At 34.3% G+C, this 13591-nt stretch overlaps 1 protein-coding gene across 2 annotated transcripts in view; it reads left to right on the forward strand.

Annotated features, from left to right (window-relative positions):
- Positions 1–8479, forward strand: part of ASIC5 (acid sensing ion channel subunit family member 5) — a 77823-nt gene extending 69344 nt beyond the window's left edge. For both annotated transcript variants that reach the window (XM_066360932.1, XM_066360933.1), the window contains exons 10-12: positions 309–477; positions 6310–6401; positions 7791–8479. In XM_066360932.1, the coding sequence (XP_066217029.1) occupies positions 309–477; positions 6310–6401; positions 7791–7981 (452 nt within the window). In that variant the 3' untranslated portion in view covers positions 7982–8479. The remainder of the gene's footprint in view (positions 1–308; positions 478–6309; positions 6402–7790) is intronic.
- Positions 8480–13591: the final 5112 nt, after the last annotated feature.

A 13591-nucleotide genomic window follows, 5' to 3' on the forward strand; every position in this document is an offset into this window, starting at 1 on the left:
ATCTTACGAAAATATGCCAAGAGACTGTCTGAAAAGAATTTTGTTTTTTTTTCTAACAAACATCTAAATCTAGTGACTCAATTGAGTCAATGATAACAATGCCTATGTTTTACATTTTGTCTCCTTTGCTGTATTTATTATACAATAAATAAAAAAAATAGAAATACTTTTTGTTAAGAAAGTAGTGATATAATTTTTAACCAAGTTTTTAGCATTAAATGTAAAATGATAGAATTTTTTAAAGCTCTATCCTCCGCACTGTGAAATAGTCCTCCTCTCTGAATGCCCTGACCTGATTCTCATTTCAGACCACATCGAAGTTAAGGGATTATGTACAATGGGAACACATAACTCTAGCTGCCCTGTTCCTTGTGAGGAAACAGAATATCCTGCTACTATTTCTTATTCTACTTTTCCCAGTCAAAAAGCTTTAAAACATCTTTCCAAGAAGTTGAATCAAAGCCAAAAATACATCAGGTAATCTTTCCTAGTCCTGTAAGTTATTTGTTATTAACATGAGCATTTTCTTTGGCTAGCCTAATAATTAAATTGACAAAAGACAGATTAAAAGGAGAAAAAAATTAATTTTGTACATTTGGGAGCTCACAAAATGTGAAATTGCTCAAAGAACTTTCCAAGGCAGTCAACATTTAGATGTTTTAGACAGAGAAACAATATATTTGTGAAAATTAAAAAGATAAGGGGATTTGAGCTTGGAGTGAGTAGTAGTAGTGAAGAAATAGCAAGGTTTATTTAAATAAATCATCTCCTTGCCCTAAATTCCCTATTCCTGATAAGGATGCCTTTTACCCTCCTGGTGCAGGGAGGGCATCTTGCATAAGGGAGATTTGTTTTTGCTTTTAGGGGGACAATGGTCAGAATGTCCTCTTGCACTGGCTCTTTGTTAAGAAACTTTAATTCAAAAAAACAATATGCCAAAACAGCATATTTTGGAGGGTGTATTCTATTCCCCTTTATTATGAGTTGATCTATAATTAATCTTATCACATAACTGACATGAGGGGAATTTACATGGTTATGAATATTGGAGGCCATTACCATGAAGACTGAACCAGGTAGCTGAACAAATGCAGCTGAACTTGGACATTCAAATCCTAGATAGAGTCGGCGGTTAGCAGTCATACATATAATTAAGAAACTGGTTTGTGAAGAGGTACCAGAAATCAAAGAGTAATGACAGAAAACAGAAATGCAGCTTGCCAGGAGAGCATATGTAGAAACTTGGCAGCAATAAGATAAAAAGAAAGAAAGGAAGGAAGGAAGGAAGAAGGGAGGGAGGGAGGGAGGGAGGGAGGGAGGGAGGGAGGGAGGGAGGGAGGAAGGAAGGAAGGAAGGAAGGAAGGAAGGAAGGAAGGAAGGAAGGAAGGAAGGAAGGAAGGAAGGAAGGAAGGAAGGAAGGAAGGAAGAAGGTCCCTAACTAAATCACGAACCCTGCTGTGTTTATGCCTGTGGTACAAACCAATCCCAGACTTTGACCAATCCGGGGCCTCCTGTGGGAGTTGATGAACCCCACTGAGAAGATGATAAAAATCACTTGGCTTCAGTGAAGCAGACAGTGTAGAAATGAATATAAGCATAAATTATGGCTGAAGTTAAGCCAATTTTATTAAACAAATCAATTTTGTAAATTGTTCTGTTTTAGCAAGTTTTCAAGGAAATATTGCATCAAATAATTTTCTTGATTTAAAACCTTAACACAGCACTCATATTCCAGCACCTGGTAGCATTTCTTTAGTGTTTTATAAATACAAAATCACCAGACTTTTTTTCATCTTCTCACCCTTATTTTTATTTATTTTTTATTAATAATTTTATTTTTAATGGGGCGACATCAATAAATCAGGATAAAAAAAAATTAAAAAAGCCTGACCTGTGGTGGCGCAGTGGATAAAGCGTTGACCTGGAAATGCTGAGGTTGCCGGTTCAAAACCCTGGGCTTGCCTGGTCAAGGCACATATGGGAGTTGATGCTTCCAGCTCCTCTCCACCTTCTCTCTCTGTCTCTCTCTCCTCTCTCTCCCTCTCTGTCTCTCTCTCTCCCTTCTCTCTCCTCTCTAAAATGAATAAAAAAAAATTAAAAAAAAACATCTTTCTAAAAAAAAAAATAAAATAAATAAATAAATAAATAAATAAATAAATCAGGATACATATATTCAAAGATAACAACTCCAGGTTATCTTTGTCGTTCACTTATGTTGCATACCCATCACCCAAAGTCAGATTGTCCTCTGTCACCTTCTATCTAGTTTTCTTTGTGCCCCTCCCCCTCCCCCTCTCCCGCTCCCTCTCCCCCCTCCCCCCATAACCACCACTCTTATCAATGTCTCTTAGTTTCACTTTTAAGTCCCACCTACATATGGAATAATGCAGTTCCTGTTTTTTTCTGACTACTTATTTCACTTCATATAATGTTATCAAGATCCCACCATTTTGCTGTAAATGATCTGATGTCATCATTTCTTATGGCTGAGTAGTATTCCATAGTGTCTATGTGCCACATCTTCTTTATCCAGTCATCTATTGACGGGCTTTTTGGTTGTTTCCATGTCCTGGCCACTGTGAACAATGCTGCAATGAACATGGGGCTGCATGTGTCTTTACGTATCAATGTTTCTGAGTTTTGGGGGTATATACCCAGTAGAGGGATTGCTGGGTCATAAGGTAATTCTATTTTCAGTTTTTTGAGGAACCACCATACTTTCTTCTATAATGGTTGTACTACTTTACATAAAAATATGGAACGCTTCACGAATTTGCATGTCACCCTTATTAATCATGCATCTTCTGACACAAATATTTTTTGGACTTAAATTTTGAACAATTTTACAATCATCATGAGGCATAAATTCAATGAGATCCAAATTACTGGGTAACACATCTACCTAAGAGATACTGAGTAAATATCACAATATTTTTGTAGGGGATGAATTTATCTTCTCTCAAAAACACAGATAAATAACATTTAGAAATGGTTATGAGTCTTGTGCTTGGGAAATTAAACATCATTATCAGTGCACATGCAAATTAGGAGCACAACAGAGGGCAAAAAGGCTGCAATATTACTAAAATTGTTAGACCTCCAAGACAACTTTATTATTTCCTTCAATTTGAAAATTGTTTTATTATTTGTAAATATTAAAATATCCCCTGATTATCAATTTAAACACAGTACATTGTCCTGTTACCCAGGGCTGAACCAATGGAAATTAAGTAAACATATTAATGACAGATTTTGAATTAAGTATATTTGGAAACATTGATTTCTAAAACTGTAAACAATAAGGAGAGTAAATTATAGTTAACTTTCTTAGATATATTAAAGAATACTACATAATTCCTGGAAACAATGCTAATAGAATTCGTTCTTAATGACAATTATTACTGCCAACTCAAAGTCACCAGGTGGTTGGTTTCCACCTTATCTTATGAGACAGACAGGTTAATATTTATCCATTCATAAATTGGTTTCATTTTTAATTTGTCCCTTATTTGTCTATAAAATGAGCACCTATTGTGTGTCAAGATTCAAGGGTTTTCTAGGCATTAGGGATACTCTTGCATACAAAGGACAAAACCCCTTCATTACTGCATTTGTTTCCATTGGGGTGGACAATAAAAACATATACAGTCAGCTTAGATGATAAGTGCTGTGGAGGGAAAGGAAGCAGAAAAAGGGGCTGGGAAAGCCAGAGGCAGGGAGGCTTGTCCTCAGGGTTGAGGGTTGTGGTCAATTAAGATCCTCTTGGGAAAGTGACAATTGAGCAAAGACCTGAAGCGGTGCTTCTCAAACTCTTTGGTCTCAAGTCCCTTTGCACTCTTAAAAATTACTGGCTTTGGCTTTCATTGTGGTTATGAGGTAGAACATGGATGAGAGATCTCAAATGTAGGCAAGAGTCTGCGCGGTTTAATCTTCCTGGGTGCCGATGAAGGGAATGCATAGGCTTTCTTACCAGCTTATCTCTCACGGGACGAGAAGAGGAAATGGTGGCATTTGAAAGCTGTCAGCAGAGAAATATTAAAACATATCAATGAATTTTTTATACACAATTATATTAATATCCATCGATCTTGTTTTTTGACTGGCTCTTTTACTCATGTATGATTTTGAACATCATGTATTAGTCGTCAGGAAAATTCTTCGAGTTATGGAGATCTTTCAAATATTGATTTATTTTATTATATAATACACATTTCATTTTAATATTATTACTTATCAGAAAAATCTTTCAAAATTGGAAAGTTGTCAAGCTCATTACAGCAGACACAAAGTTTTCAAAATTCTAACTTTAACATAAAAGCTAGGCTTAAAATTTATTACTGACTGGTTATTATTATTGACATATTAGTTATTTTCCTGGAAGGGACAGGCTCATTTTCTTTCTTTTTGTGACAATGCCTGCTCAGTGTTGAAATACCAATTGAACATCCAAGTAGAAATACCAAGAGGCAATTGGATATATTATTCCAGTTCAAGATAGAAGTCTTGACTGGAGATTGAGAGCATAAGGGTATCTAAAACTATATAAAGTGTTCTCATTTAAAAATAGCATTTAGCTACTCTGGTCATGAATTAAAAAAAAAAAAAAAACCTTTTATTTTTATTTATTTTTCTTTCAATTACAGTCTACATTCAATATAGTTCTGTATTAATTTCATGTGTACAGCATAATGGTTAGAAAATAATATACTTTATAAATATATTTTCACCCTTATATTTTCAGTATCCACTTGGCATAGTTATTACAGTATTATTGACTATATTTTTTATGCTGTACTTTATATCCTCAAACTATTTTGTAACTACCAGTTTGTACTTCTTAATCCCTTCACTTTTTCACCCAGTCTCCAACCCTCTGCCCCTCTGGCAGCCATCAGTCTGTTCTCTGTATCTATGAGTCTGTTTCTGTTTCATTCGTTTGTTTATATTGTTTTTTAGAGTCCATATATAAGTGTGATCATATGGTTATCTGCCCTTGTCTGAGTGACTTATTTCACTTACCATGATAACCTCCAGGCTCATCCATGACACTAAATTAAAAAAAACCAAACAGATTATTTGTCCTAACTTATTAATGACATAATGACATAAAATAAATGACTACCATTTGTTGCCACCAATTATATGCCAATTCTTTAATACATTATTTAATTTCTCTTCACCATAACTTTAAAATCCTAACTCTAAAATCTTTTTTTGCTTTTCTTTAATTTATTGTGTTTACATAGATTCTAGTGTCACCCCAAATGCATCCCCCCCTCCCTGTATTCCCCTGAACATCTCCCTTGCCCCCCTCCCAACTGCTCCCTCCTCCCTTCCCTTCAGGTTTAATTCCATTCCTCAGTTCACATTGTTCCTTGGATTCCTCAAATGAGTGAGGTCATATGATATTTTTCTTTCTCTGCCTGGCTTATTTCACTGAACATAATAGTTTCCAAGCCCATCCATGTTGTTGAAAAAGGTAATATTTCCTTCTTTTTCATGGCCCCATAGTATTCCATTGTGTATATGTACCACTGCTTTTTAATCCACTCATCCACTGACAGACACTTGGGCTGTTTCCAGATCTTTGCTATTGTGAACAATGCTGCCATAAACATGGGGGTGCATTTCTTCTTTTGAATCAGTGATATGGTGTTCTTGGGATATATTCCTAAAAGTGGGATGGCTGGGTGAAAAGGCAGTTCGATTTTTAATTTTTTGAGTAATCTCCATACTGTTTTCCACAGTGGCTGCACCAGTCTGCATTCCCACCAGCAGTGCAGGAGGATTCCCCTTTCTCCACATCCTCGCCAGCACTTATTCTGTGTTGTTTTGTTAATGAGCACCACTCTGACTGGTGTGAGGTGGTATCAACCCTAAAATCTTGACTAGAGATGAAGAAACCAAGACTCAACCCCCCCCCAAAAAAAAAAACATGTAGTTTCTCCAGGCTCACATAAGTATAAGTTTGAAATTAAGATTTGAATTAAAATTAGACACACACTTGAATGTTGGTAAATACTCAAATCTGCTCAGTAGATATTTACATTTAATGTCTTTTTTCAGTTTCTTGGGAATGAGGAATAAAAAAATTAGCGAATCTGGGGAAAAATTCTTTTCCCTAAATATCAGCATGACCAGAGTGGCATCCAAACGAAGGTTATTATGATTAGGTATAAATATAATGATTGTGTGTCTAATTTTACATTAAATAACATCTGAACCAAAATTGGATATTACTTTTGTCAAATGAGAATTAACTGTAGTGCTGACAATCTTGAGCTGGCTTAACTCTGTTTTTATCCCCAGAGAAAATCTTGTAAACATTGAAATAAACTATAGTGACCTAAACTATAAGATAACCCATCAGCAAAAAGCAGTGAGCATGTCTGAATTACTTGGTAAGTATTATTTAATTGCTCCTCAATTTAAAAAAACTTTTCCACCAGTTATTTGTTCCCTTTTGTATTTAAAGTTTAGCTTATCAGTGGAGGAAAAGAATCAATAGTGATTGTCCTTTACCTGCCATTGAATCTGACACTTTTCCACTCCCTGGACACACCACCAGCAAACCTCTCCTGGGCTTTCACTCACAGCATCTTATTTTCCCTTCAGACATCCCCACCCCCACCCCCCGGCGGCAAATGACCATTGTACAGTGCTCTGCAATCCAACATCAGGGTAGAATGTCAGGCATCTCAGACCTCCACACAGAACTCTACCCAGAGTGAATTGAAAAGAAGATTCCTGAGCAAGCAAAATTTCACATTAAGTGGCCACCACTGTCTGCTCACTCTTTGTCATCATACATTCCTTAAAAAACTGAATTACTGATTTCTGAGATCTCACTGCATATTGAAGGGAAGTCAGGGAAGAGACAGAGGAAGGTACGAGAGCAGGGACAATTAACAACCATCTGACACAGGCAGCTGAACCCCTGAATAGGGAGGAAATTCCTCAAAGCTCCTGGGCAAGCCTGTACTTCATGGTCATACTTTACAAAATTTGCATAATTCTAAGAATAGCTCAGGGCAATGAGGAACACATGAATGATGTAATTTATTTTATAAGGCAATACAAGAGTAGTCAAATTCATAGAGACAAAAAGTAGAATGATGGTTGTCAATGAAAAAGTTCTGGAGGTGGGCGGTTATGATGGTTATACAACAATGTGAATGTACTTAGTGCCATAGAACTGTACACTTAAAATGGTTAAAATAATAAAATTTATGTTATGTAGATTTTATCAAAATTAACAACACATGCATAAAAAGAAATGTGGATTGACAAAATTTCTTAAGATGATGGCAGTGCTGTTAATATATTTTAGTTTAATGAAATATTACAAGTGCTTATAAAAAATAGTTTGGCCACTTGAAGTCACAAATTGCATGGAAATTTATGTTGATGGAAAGAATCATGGCCTAATAATGCTATCTGAATGTCCTATTTTTACTCTTCATTGAACACATGAAAATTAATTTGTAATTGTCAAGGATATTTTATGAATTTCAATTACTATCCTCCAAAGACTTTGAGTTTAATTCTGGATCCAGATTTTGTTTGCTTTTTCTCTCTCTTTTTTGAGATGATTTATTCGAATATTATTTCAAGATATTATTCATTGCTACTACTTTATTCCAAACTTAAAATAAGACAATCAACTCATCTTCCTATAATATCTTTTAAGATTAACTTATTAGCTTCAAACAAAATTTAAATTCTAGTGATGTTTAATTTCCTTTTTATGAAAAATATATGATTTGTTTAATTTATTGGTTTTATTACAGCAGATGTTGGCGGTCAACTGGGCCTATTTTGTGGGGCCAGTATGATTACAATCATAGAAATTATTGAATATATATTCACCAATCTCTACTGGATATGCATTCTGTTTTTGCTGAAGATAACTGAAATGTCCCCAGGGGCTCATCCACCCCAGAACCATCTGGGGAATAAACACAACATAGAAGAATGCTGATGTTCACTTCCTACAAAAACGTTTGCTTTTTTTCTTCATAATATTTTCAGATTTACTCATTGTTATGTAACTTTGTTATAGTTTTAGGGACTCCAATAAAACCCACTGTAAATATCAATATCTTTACACATATTTTATTTCTGTCTGCTTGTATTTATGTGTAGATATAGTACTCTATATGTAAGAGAAAAACCAGGCACTGTCTTGTTCTGTATACACCATTAAGTCCCCAGCACTTAGAATAGTAGAGATTGTGTAGTAAGCATCTTATCAAATTTTTAAAAAGGAATGAATGTTTTTATCATTTAAAAAGATATTCTTTATGGCTTAATATGTAAATTTGACCTGATAAATAAACTATGTGACAAGATTTTTTTTTAATTCAGGAAATAATGTACAAACTTTGCAAATTATAAAATTTCAAAGATTTTATTTTTACTAAAATTCAACATAATTTTATTTATTTATTTTCTTCAAGTAGTTCTACTGTATAACTGACATTTGGAAGCACAGGATTTATATCCTTTTTCTACACAGATGAATACTTAAATAAGTCTATTTGAAAATAAAGTTAAATTTGTAATAATTGGGAGTACATGGTGTTTATTGTTTTCTCCAGCTACCTGTATGTAGGTAGTTATTAAGTCTAGAAAAGAAATTAAAGTATTGCAGGGGTCCTCCTCATTACCCCTCAGACCATCAACCTACTTTCAGACTCTAGGAATATTCAATCAATGGTGAATTGCCTTTTCAAACCTATTTAAGAAATAATCATGAAGTCATAGAATTCTAACCCTAAATTCATTCTGACAATTATTGCTGGGTCTCCTTTTCTCCCTCGGCACATGAGAACAATTCTTGAAAATCTTAAGATGTTGTTTTCAAGTTTAATTATAAACAAGTTCTAGTGGCATAGGAATGAGACTAGTTATTTGACAGTACTCAGTCGAATTAGGAATATTTATATCTCCAGACCCTGAAATCCCACTCATGGATAATACCCTACTCTGTGTCTTTATGCCTGGAATTTAACAACTCCTCTTTGGAATGCTATGATCCGTTCTCAACAATTAACTTCATAATAATATTGCCAGAATGAGTCCTTAAATATTTCTTTAATCATGAAATTGTCTTATGCCAAATCATATTACAGTTTCTAATTATTATCACCCTTTGTAACCTAATCATATATATTCAGCATCATTTTTAAACTTCTTTTCCAACATGTTTATCCCTGGTAGTTTTTCTTTGTCTCAAAAATTTTTTTATAATGTTTTATTCCTAGGTCACTGTCATCATCATCTTCTCATTTATAGTAATATCCTATTCTTTCATATAAATTACTAAATTATTCCCATTTTTTAAGGTTATGCCTCCTTTATTTAATTTCCCTCAGCTTCTTCAGTCTCTATTTAGTTTTTTGTCTAAATATAGAAAAGCATTTAATTAGTACAGCATTTTATTCTTAAAATTACTTAAACATTATAATAAATAAGTAGTTAAATAAGAAAATTGAACATCATATATAGAAATTAACATAGAAAAATTAAATATATGTAATTGATACTTTTTCTTTTGCTTGCTAAATATAATAAAAAATGAGAAAATAATAAAATAAAGCTATATATCTACCATTCAGATTTACCTGTTATATTTTGCCATATTTCTCTCAGATTTTATGTATTTCGAATCATGCTACTTATTGGTACGAAACTTACTTTTTCATTTCATATGTTTACTGTGTATTCACACTAACACATGAAGATATAGTTTATTTGATTGCACCACAAAGTACAGAACATATCATGATTTACTTATTCATTTTCCCCCAGCTAATGCATATTTACATATCTTTAATAATTTATCTACAGCAAAGATATTGCAATGAGACTCTGTGCACATTTCCTTTTGGTTATGTTCCTAGAAGTAAAATTGTTGGAATGTTTTGAAATAAGTATTTTTGCCTTGATTATATATCGCCAAATTGCTCTCTGAGATAACGGTAGCCATTTATACAGCCAACAGTAGCATATGAAGATTCATATTGCCCCATTATATAAATATTATATTCTCCATTAGATTATAATGTGAGACTTTCAAGAGTTTGGTATTTTTGTTACCAATCTGATGTATATTCATAGATATCTTATTTTTGCTATAGGAATTCAGTGGCGACCCTGGCCTGTTAGCTCAGTCGGTTAGAGTGTCATCCCAAAACACTAAAATTGCTGGTTCAATCCCAGGTCATGGCACGTATAAAGTGACCAAGGAACGCACAACCAAGTGGAACAACAAAGGAATGCTTCTCTTTCTCTCTCTCTCCTCTTTCCCCTCTCTGTTTCTCTATAATCCATTAATTCTGTTTCTCTATAATCCATTAATAAAAAAAAAAAAAAAGAATTCAGTAGCCATTAAGGGGTAGAATGGAAGTTAAGATACTCCAGATAACAAGAATTTATGAAAAAGTAAAGAGAAGCTACAGTAAAATTATGACTAGTTATCTGTGTGGCTTTGATTGGACTCAGAAAATACTAAAGCTGCTAGGGAGACTGTGATGCCAAAAGTCAATAGGGTGGCCCAGGAAAACTGCTTAGCCTCTACCCCTTGGACATGGCAGTTTGGATTTCACGACTCAAAGGAAGGCTAAATAATTTTAGGTTTTAGCCAACTTTTGAGGTTATTTTGTCATGGTGTAAGAAGAGTTATTAAAATGAATGTGATACTTAACTGGAGGAAAAAGTGTTCTCGGTGAAAATTTACTCCAGATAATTATTGGTCAGTGTACTGAGTTCTGGCCATTCTTCTGTGAGTAGTCATCTTCCAGGATATATTACAATTTTTCTTGTGATGAAGAAATAAGAATGAGAAACTATGTTCAGAAAAAAAAAGCAGTTATTTAAAATCATTCCAAAAAATGAATCAATTCATTTAGTCAATAAGAAATTAAGGGTTGCTTTTGGAAAAGATACCTAGTGTATCTTTTTAAAAAGAGGGACTGTTTCACCCTTTGGGTTACTTACTTTACTGAATCATCTCATTACTAAAATTCTGAAAACCTGCTGGAGCTTCACTCTTCATCTGAAGGCACGATGTCAACATGTGAGTAATTACTTTTAGATTTAAGGTGACAGAAAGCTTTCTTCTAAAACTTAGCAAGAACAGAAATGACCCCAGTAGAATGCCTGTATCTGAAATCAAAAGAGTTTAAGAACAGCAGAAACACAAGATCGATGAGAAGGGATTTAAATCTCCAAGTCCAATGAGAATCAATTGAGACAGATTTTTCCAGAGTTAGGGGTTACAAGCAAATAAGAAAGATTGAGCACTGTAAAAGTTGTTCCGCACTTTTTCGACAGTGCTATCAGTTATTATCCTCACAATAGTATCTGGCAACTTTTATTCAAATTTATTATTTCACCAGGTATTACACATCTGCATTAATTAAAATCTGTAGAAAGAAGATTGTAAGTAAACAAAGGATTAACTCAGGTGATTCAAATGTCTACCTTAAATGACATTTTAAATTTTCATATGATAACAAAGTGTAGTATTCCATTCAATTAAATGTTACCTCCGTCAATGACCATTCAAACATCCTGAATATATTTGTATATTTTTCTAATGCATTGCCAAAATTTCTGTCCCATTAAGAACAAATCAAAATCACCTTTAGATTAGTCTCATCCTCTGGAACCCAAAGGGAGCCTTTTTACAACAAAATGCACTGTTTTGAAAGACAGAGAGAGAAGAAAGCATGATGGGTATTTTTAAATATCTGTCTACTACACTGGTTCAAGGAATAATTATGAACTGTATTAGATTCCCTGGGACATACTTTATTTTTCTTCTCATAGCTCAATGAAAGTACACAGTACTAGAAGGCCTGGTTGCTCCCAATACACTACAATTTCGATTTCTTTTTATTTTTTAAATTGATTTTAGAGACAGAGAGGAAGAGAAAGAGAGAGGGGTAGAAAAGAGAGAGAGAGAGAAACATTGATTTGTTTTTCCACTTTATGCATTCATTGGTTGATTCTTGTATGTGCCCTGACTGGAGATCCAGCAACCTTGGCATATTGAGAGGATGCTCAACTGAGCTACAGACAGGAGCCACTTTTGGTTTCTGAAACATGTCACTTGAACCCTTCATAGATCCCAACATTGTCAATGCCCTCCTGGGCTGTTCTTCCTTCAAATATTTGCACAATTTCCTCATACCATTCAAGTACTATTTGTTCACACTCCTCTTTTTGAGTACAACCTCAACTTTATTTTCAAACAGCAAACAGCTGCACCCCCATTTCTACACTCATGATTCCCTTATTCTCTTCTTTATCTTTTTCCCACAGAATTCATCATCCTCTGTCAATTAATTTACTTTGATATTAAATTTATGGTGTATTTTCTTGTCTCTCCTACTAAAATGTGGGCTCCCAAGGGAACAGAAAGTGCTGACTTTTCATTGATTGAACCAGTGCTCTTAGATCAGAGCCTGGCACACCGTGGGAGATCAATATGTACTGCATGAGCAGACAGATCTCACTTCATGTTAGCGGGGGTTGCATTCGTTAGGTAACTGACACACCAGAAAAATGGGCTGGATCTCATTACTCAGTCCCCCCAGCTTCTAACAGAGTGCTGATGCCTGTCTATGCTACTTTGGTTGAGAAAATCATTCCACAAGATGAAATTTTATGCAGAGAGTATTTATCCACTATATAAAGAGTTTTAAAGACATGGGAAAATGCTTACATGCACTATTGAGTGAAAAGAGGAGCATACAAAAGTGTGCAATATTTTATACAAAAATTAAAATGGAAAAATATAGAAATACACGTGTAATCTTTTTCCCTGAACATCTTTTGAGAAAGGAAATTTTCCATTATACTAAGTAGAGCATAACACAATACTCAAACTGTATTTTATAGTGAAGGCACTCATCTAGCTAAAAGTATGGAACCTGTTATTTAATTTGACTTCACTTTAGATCATTAGTCAGACTCTGCAGATTCCTCTCCTCCCTCCCCAAGTAGCCAATCCATTCATGTGTATATTTATTGACATCATTCTATAAAAAAGAGTAGTTCCTTCTACCCCATTTATTTAATTTTTTCCATTTTTAAAAAATTTATATCAATGTAAATTCAGGGAGTATTTTTATACTTGAAACCTGATAAAACACCAGAAAGGTGAATAAAAATTACATTTCAGTGTCACAAAAATACCGTTTTCAGTTATTTGACAGCATAAATAACTTATCCCGGGGAAATAATAGTACTTTTCTGTTATAAAAGTAATATTATTCAGCATTAGTGATGTTAAAATGTTGAGTTTTTGTTTTGTTTTTATCTAGTTTAGTGCTTTAATTTAAAAAGCAAAACTTTAAAATTTTTTAATAATTACCATAATCTATCAGAGGTCCCCAAACTTTTTACACAGGGGCCAGTTCACTGTCTCTCAGACCATTGGAGGGCTGCCACATACAGTGTTCCTCTCACTGACAACCAATGAAAGAGGTGCCCCTTCCAGGAGTGTGGCAGGGGGCCGGATAAATGGCCTCAGGGGGCCACATGCGGCCCACAGGCCATAGTTTGGGGACGCCTGCATGTA

The sequence above is a fragment of the Saccopteryx leptura genome, chromosome 1, assembly GCF_036850995.1.
Source record: "Saccopteryx leptura isolate mSacLep1 chromosome 1, mSacLep1_pri_phased_curated, whole genome shotgun sequence".
NCBI lineage: Eukaryota > Metazoa > Chordata > Mammalia > Chiroptera > Emballonuridae > Saccopteryx > Saccopteryx leptura.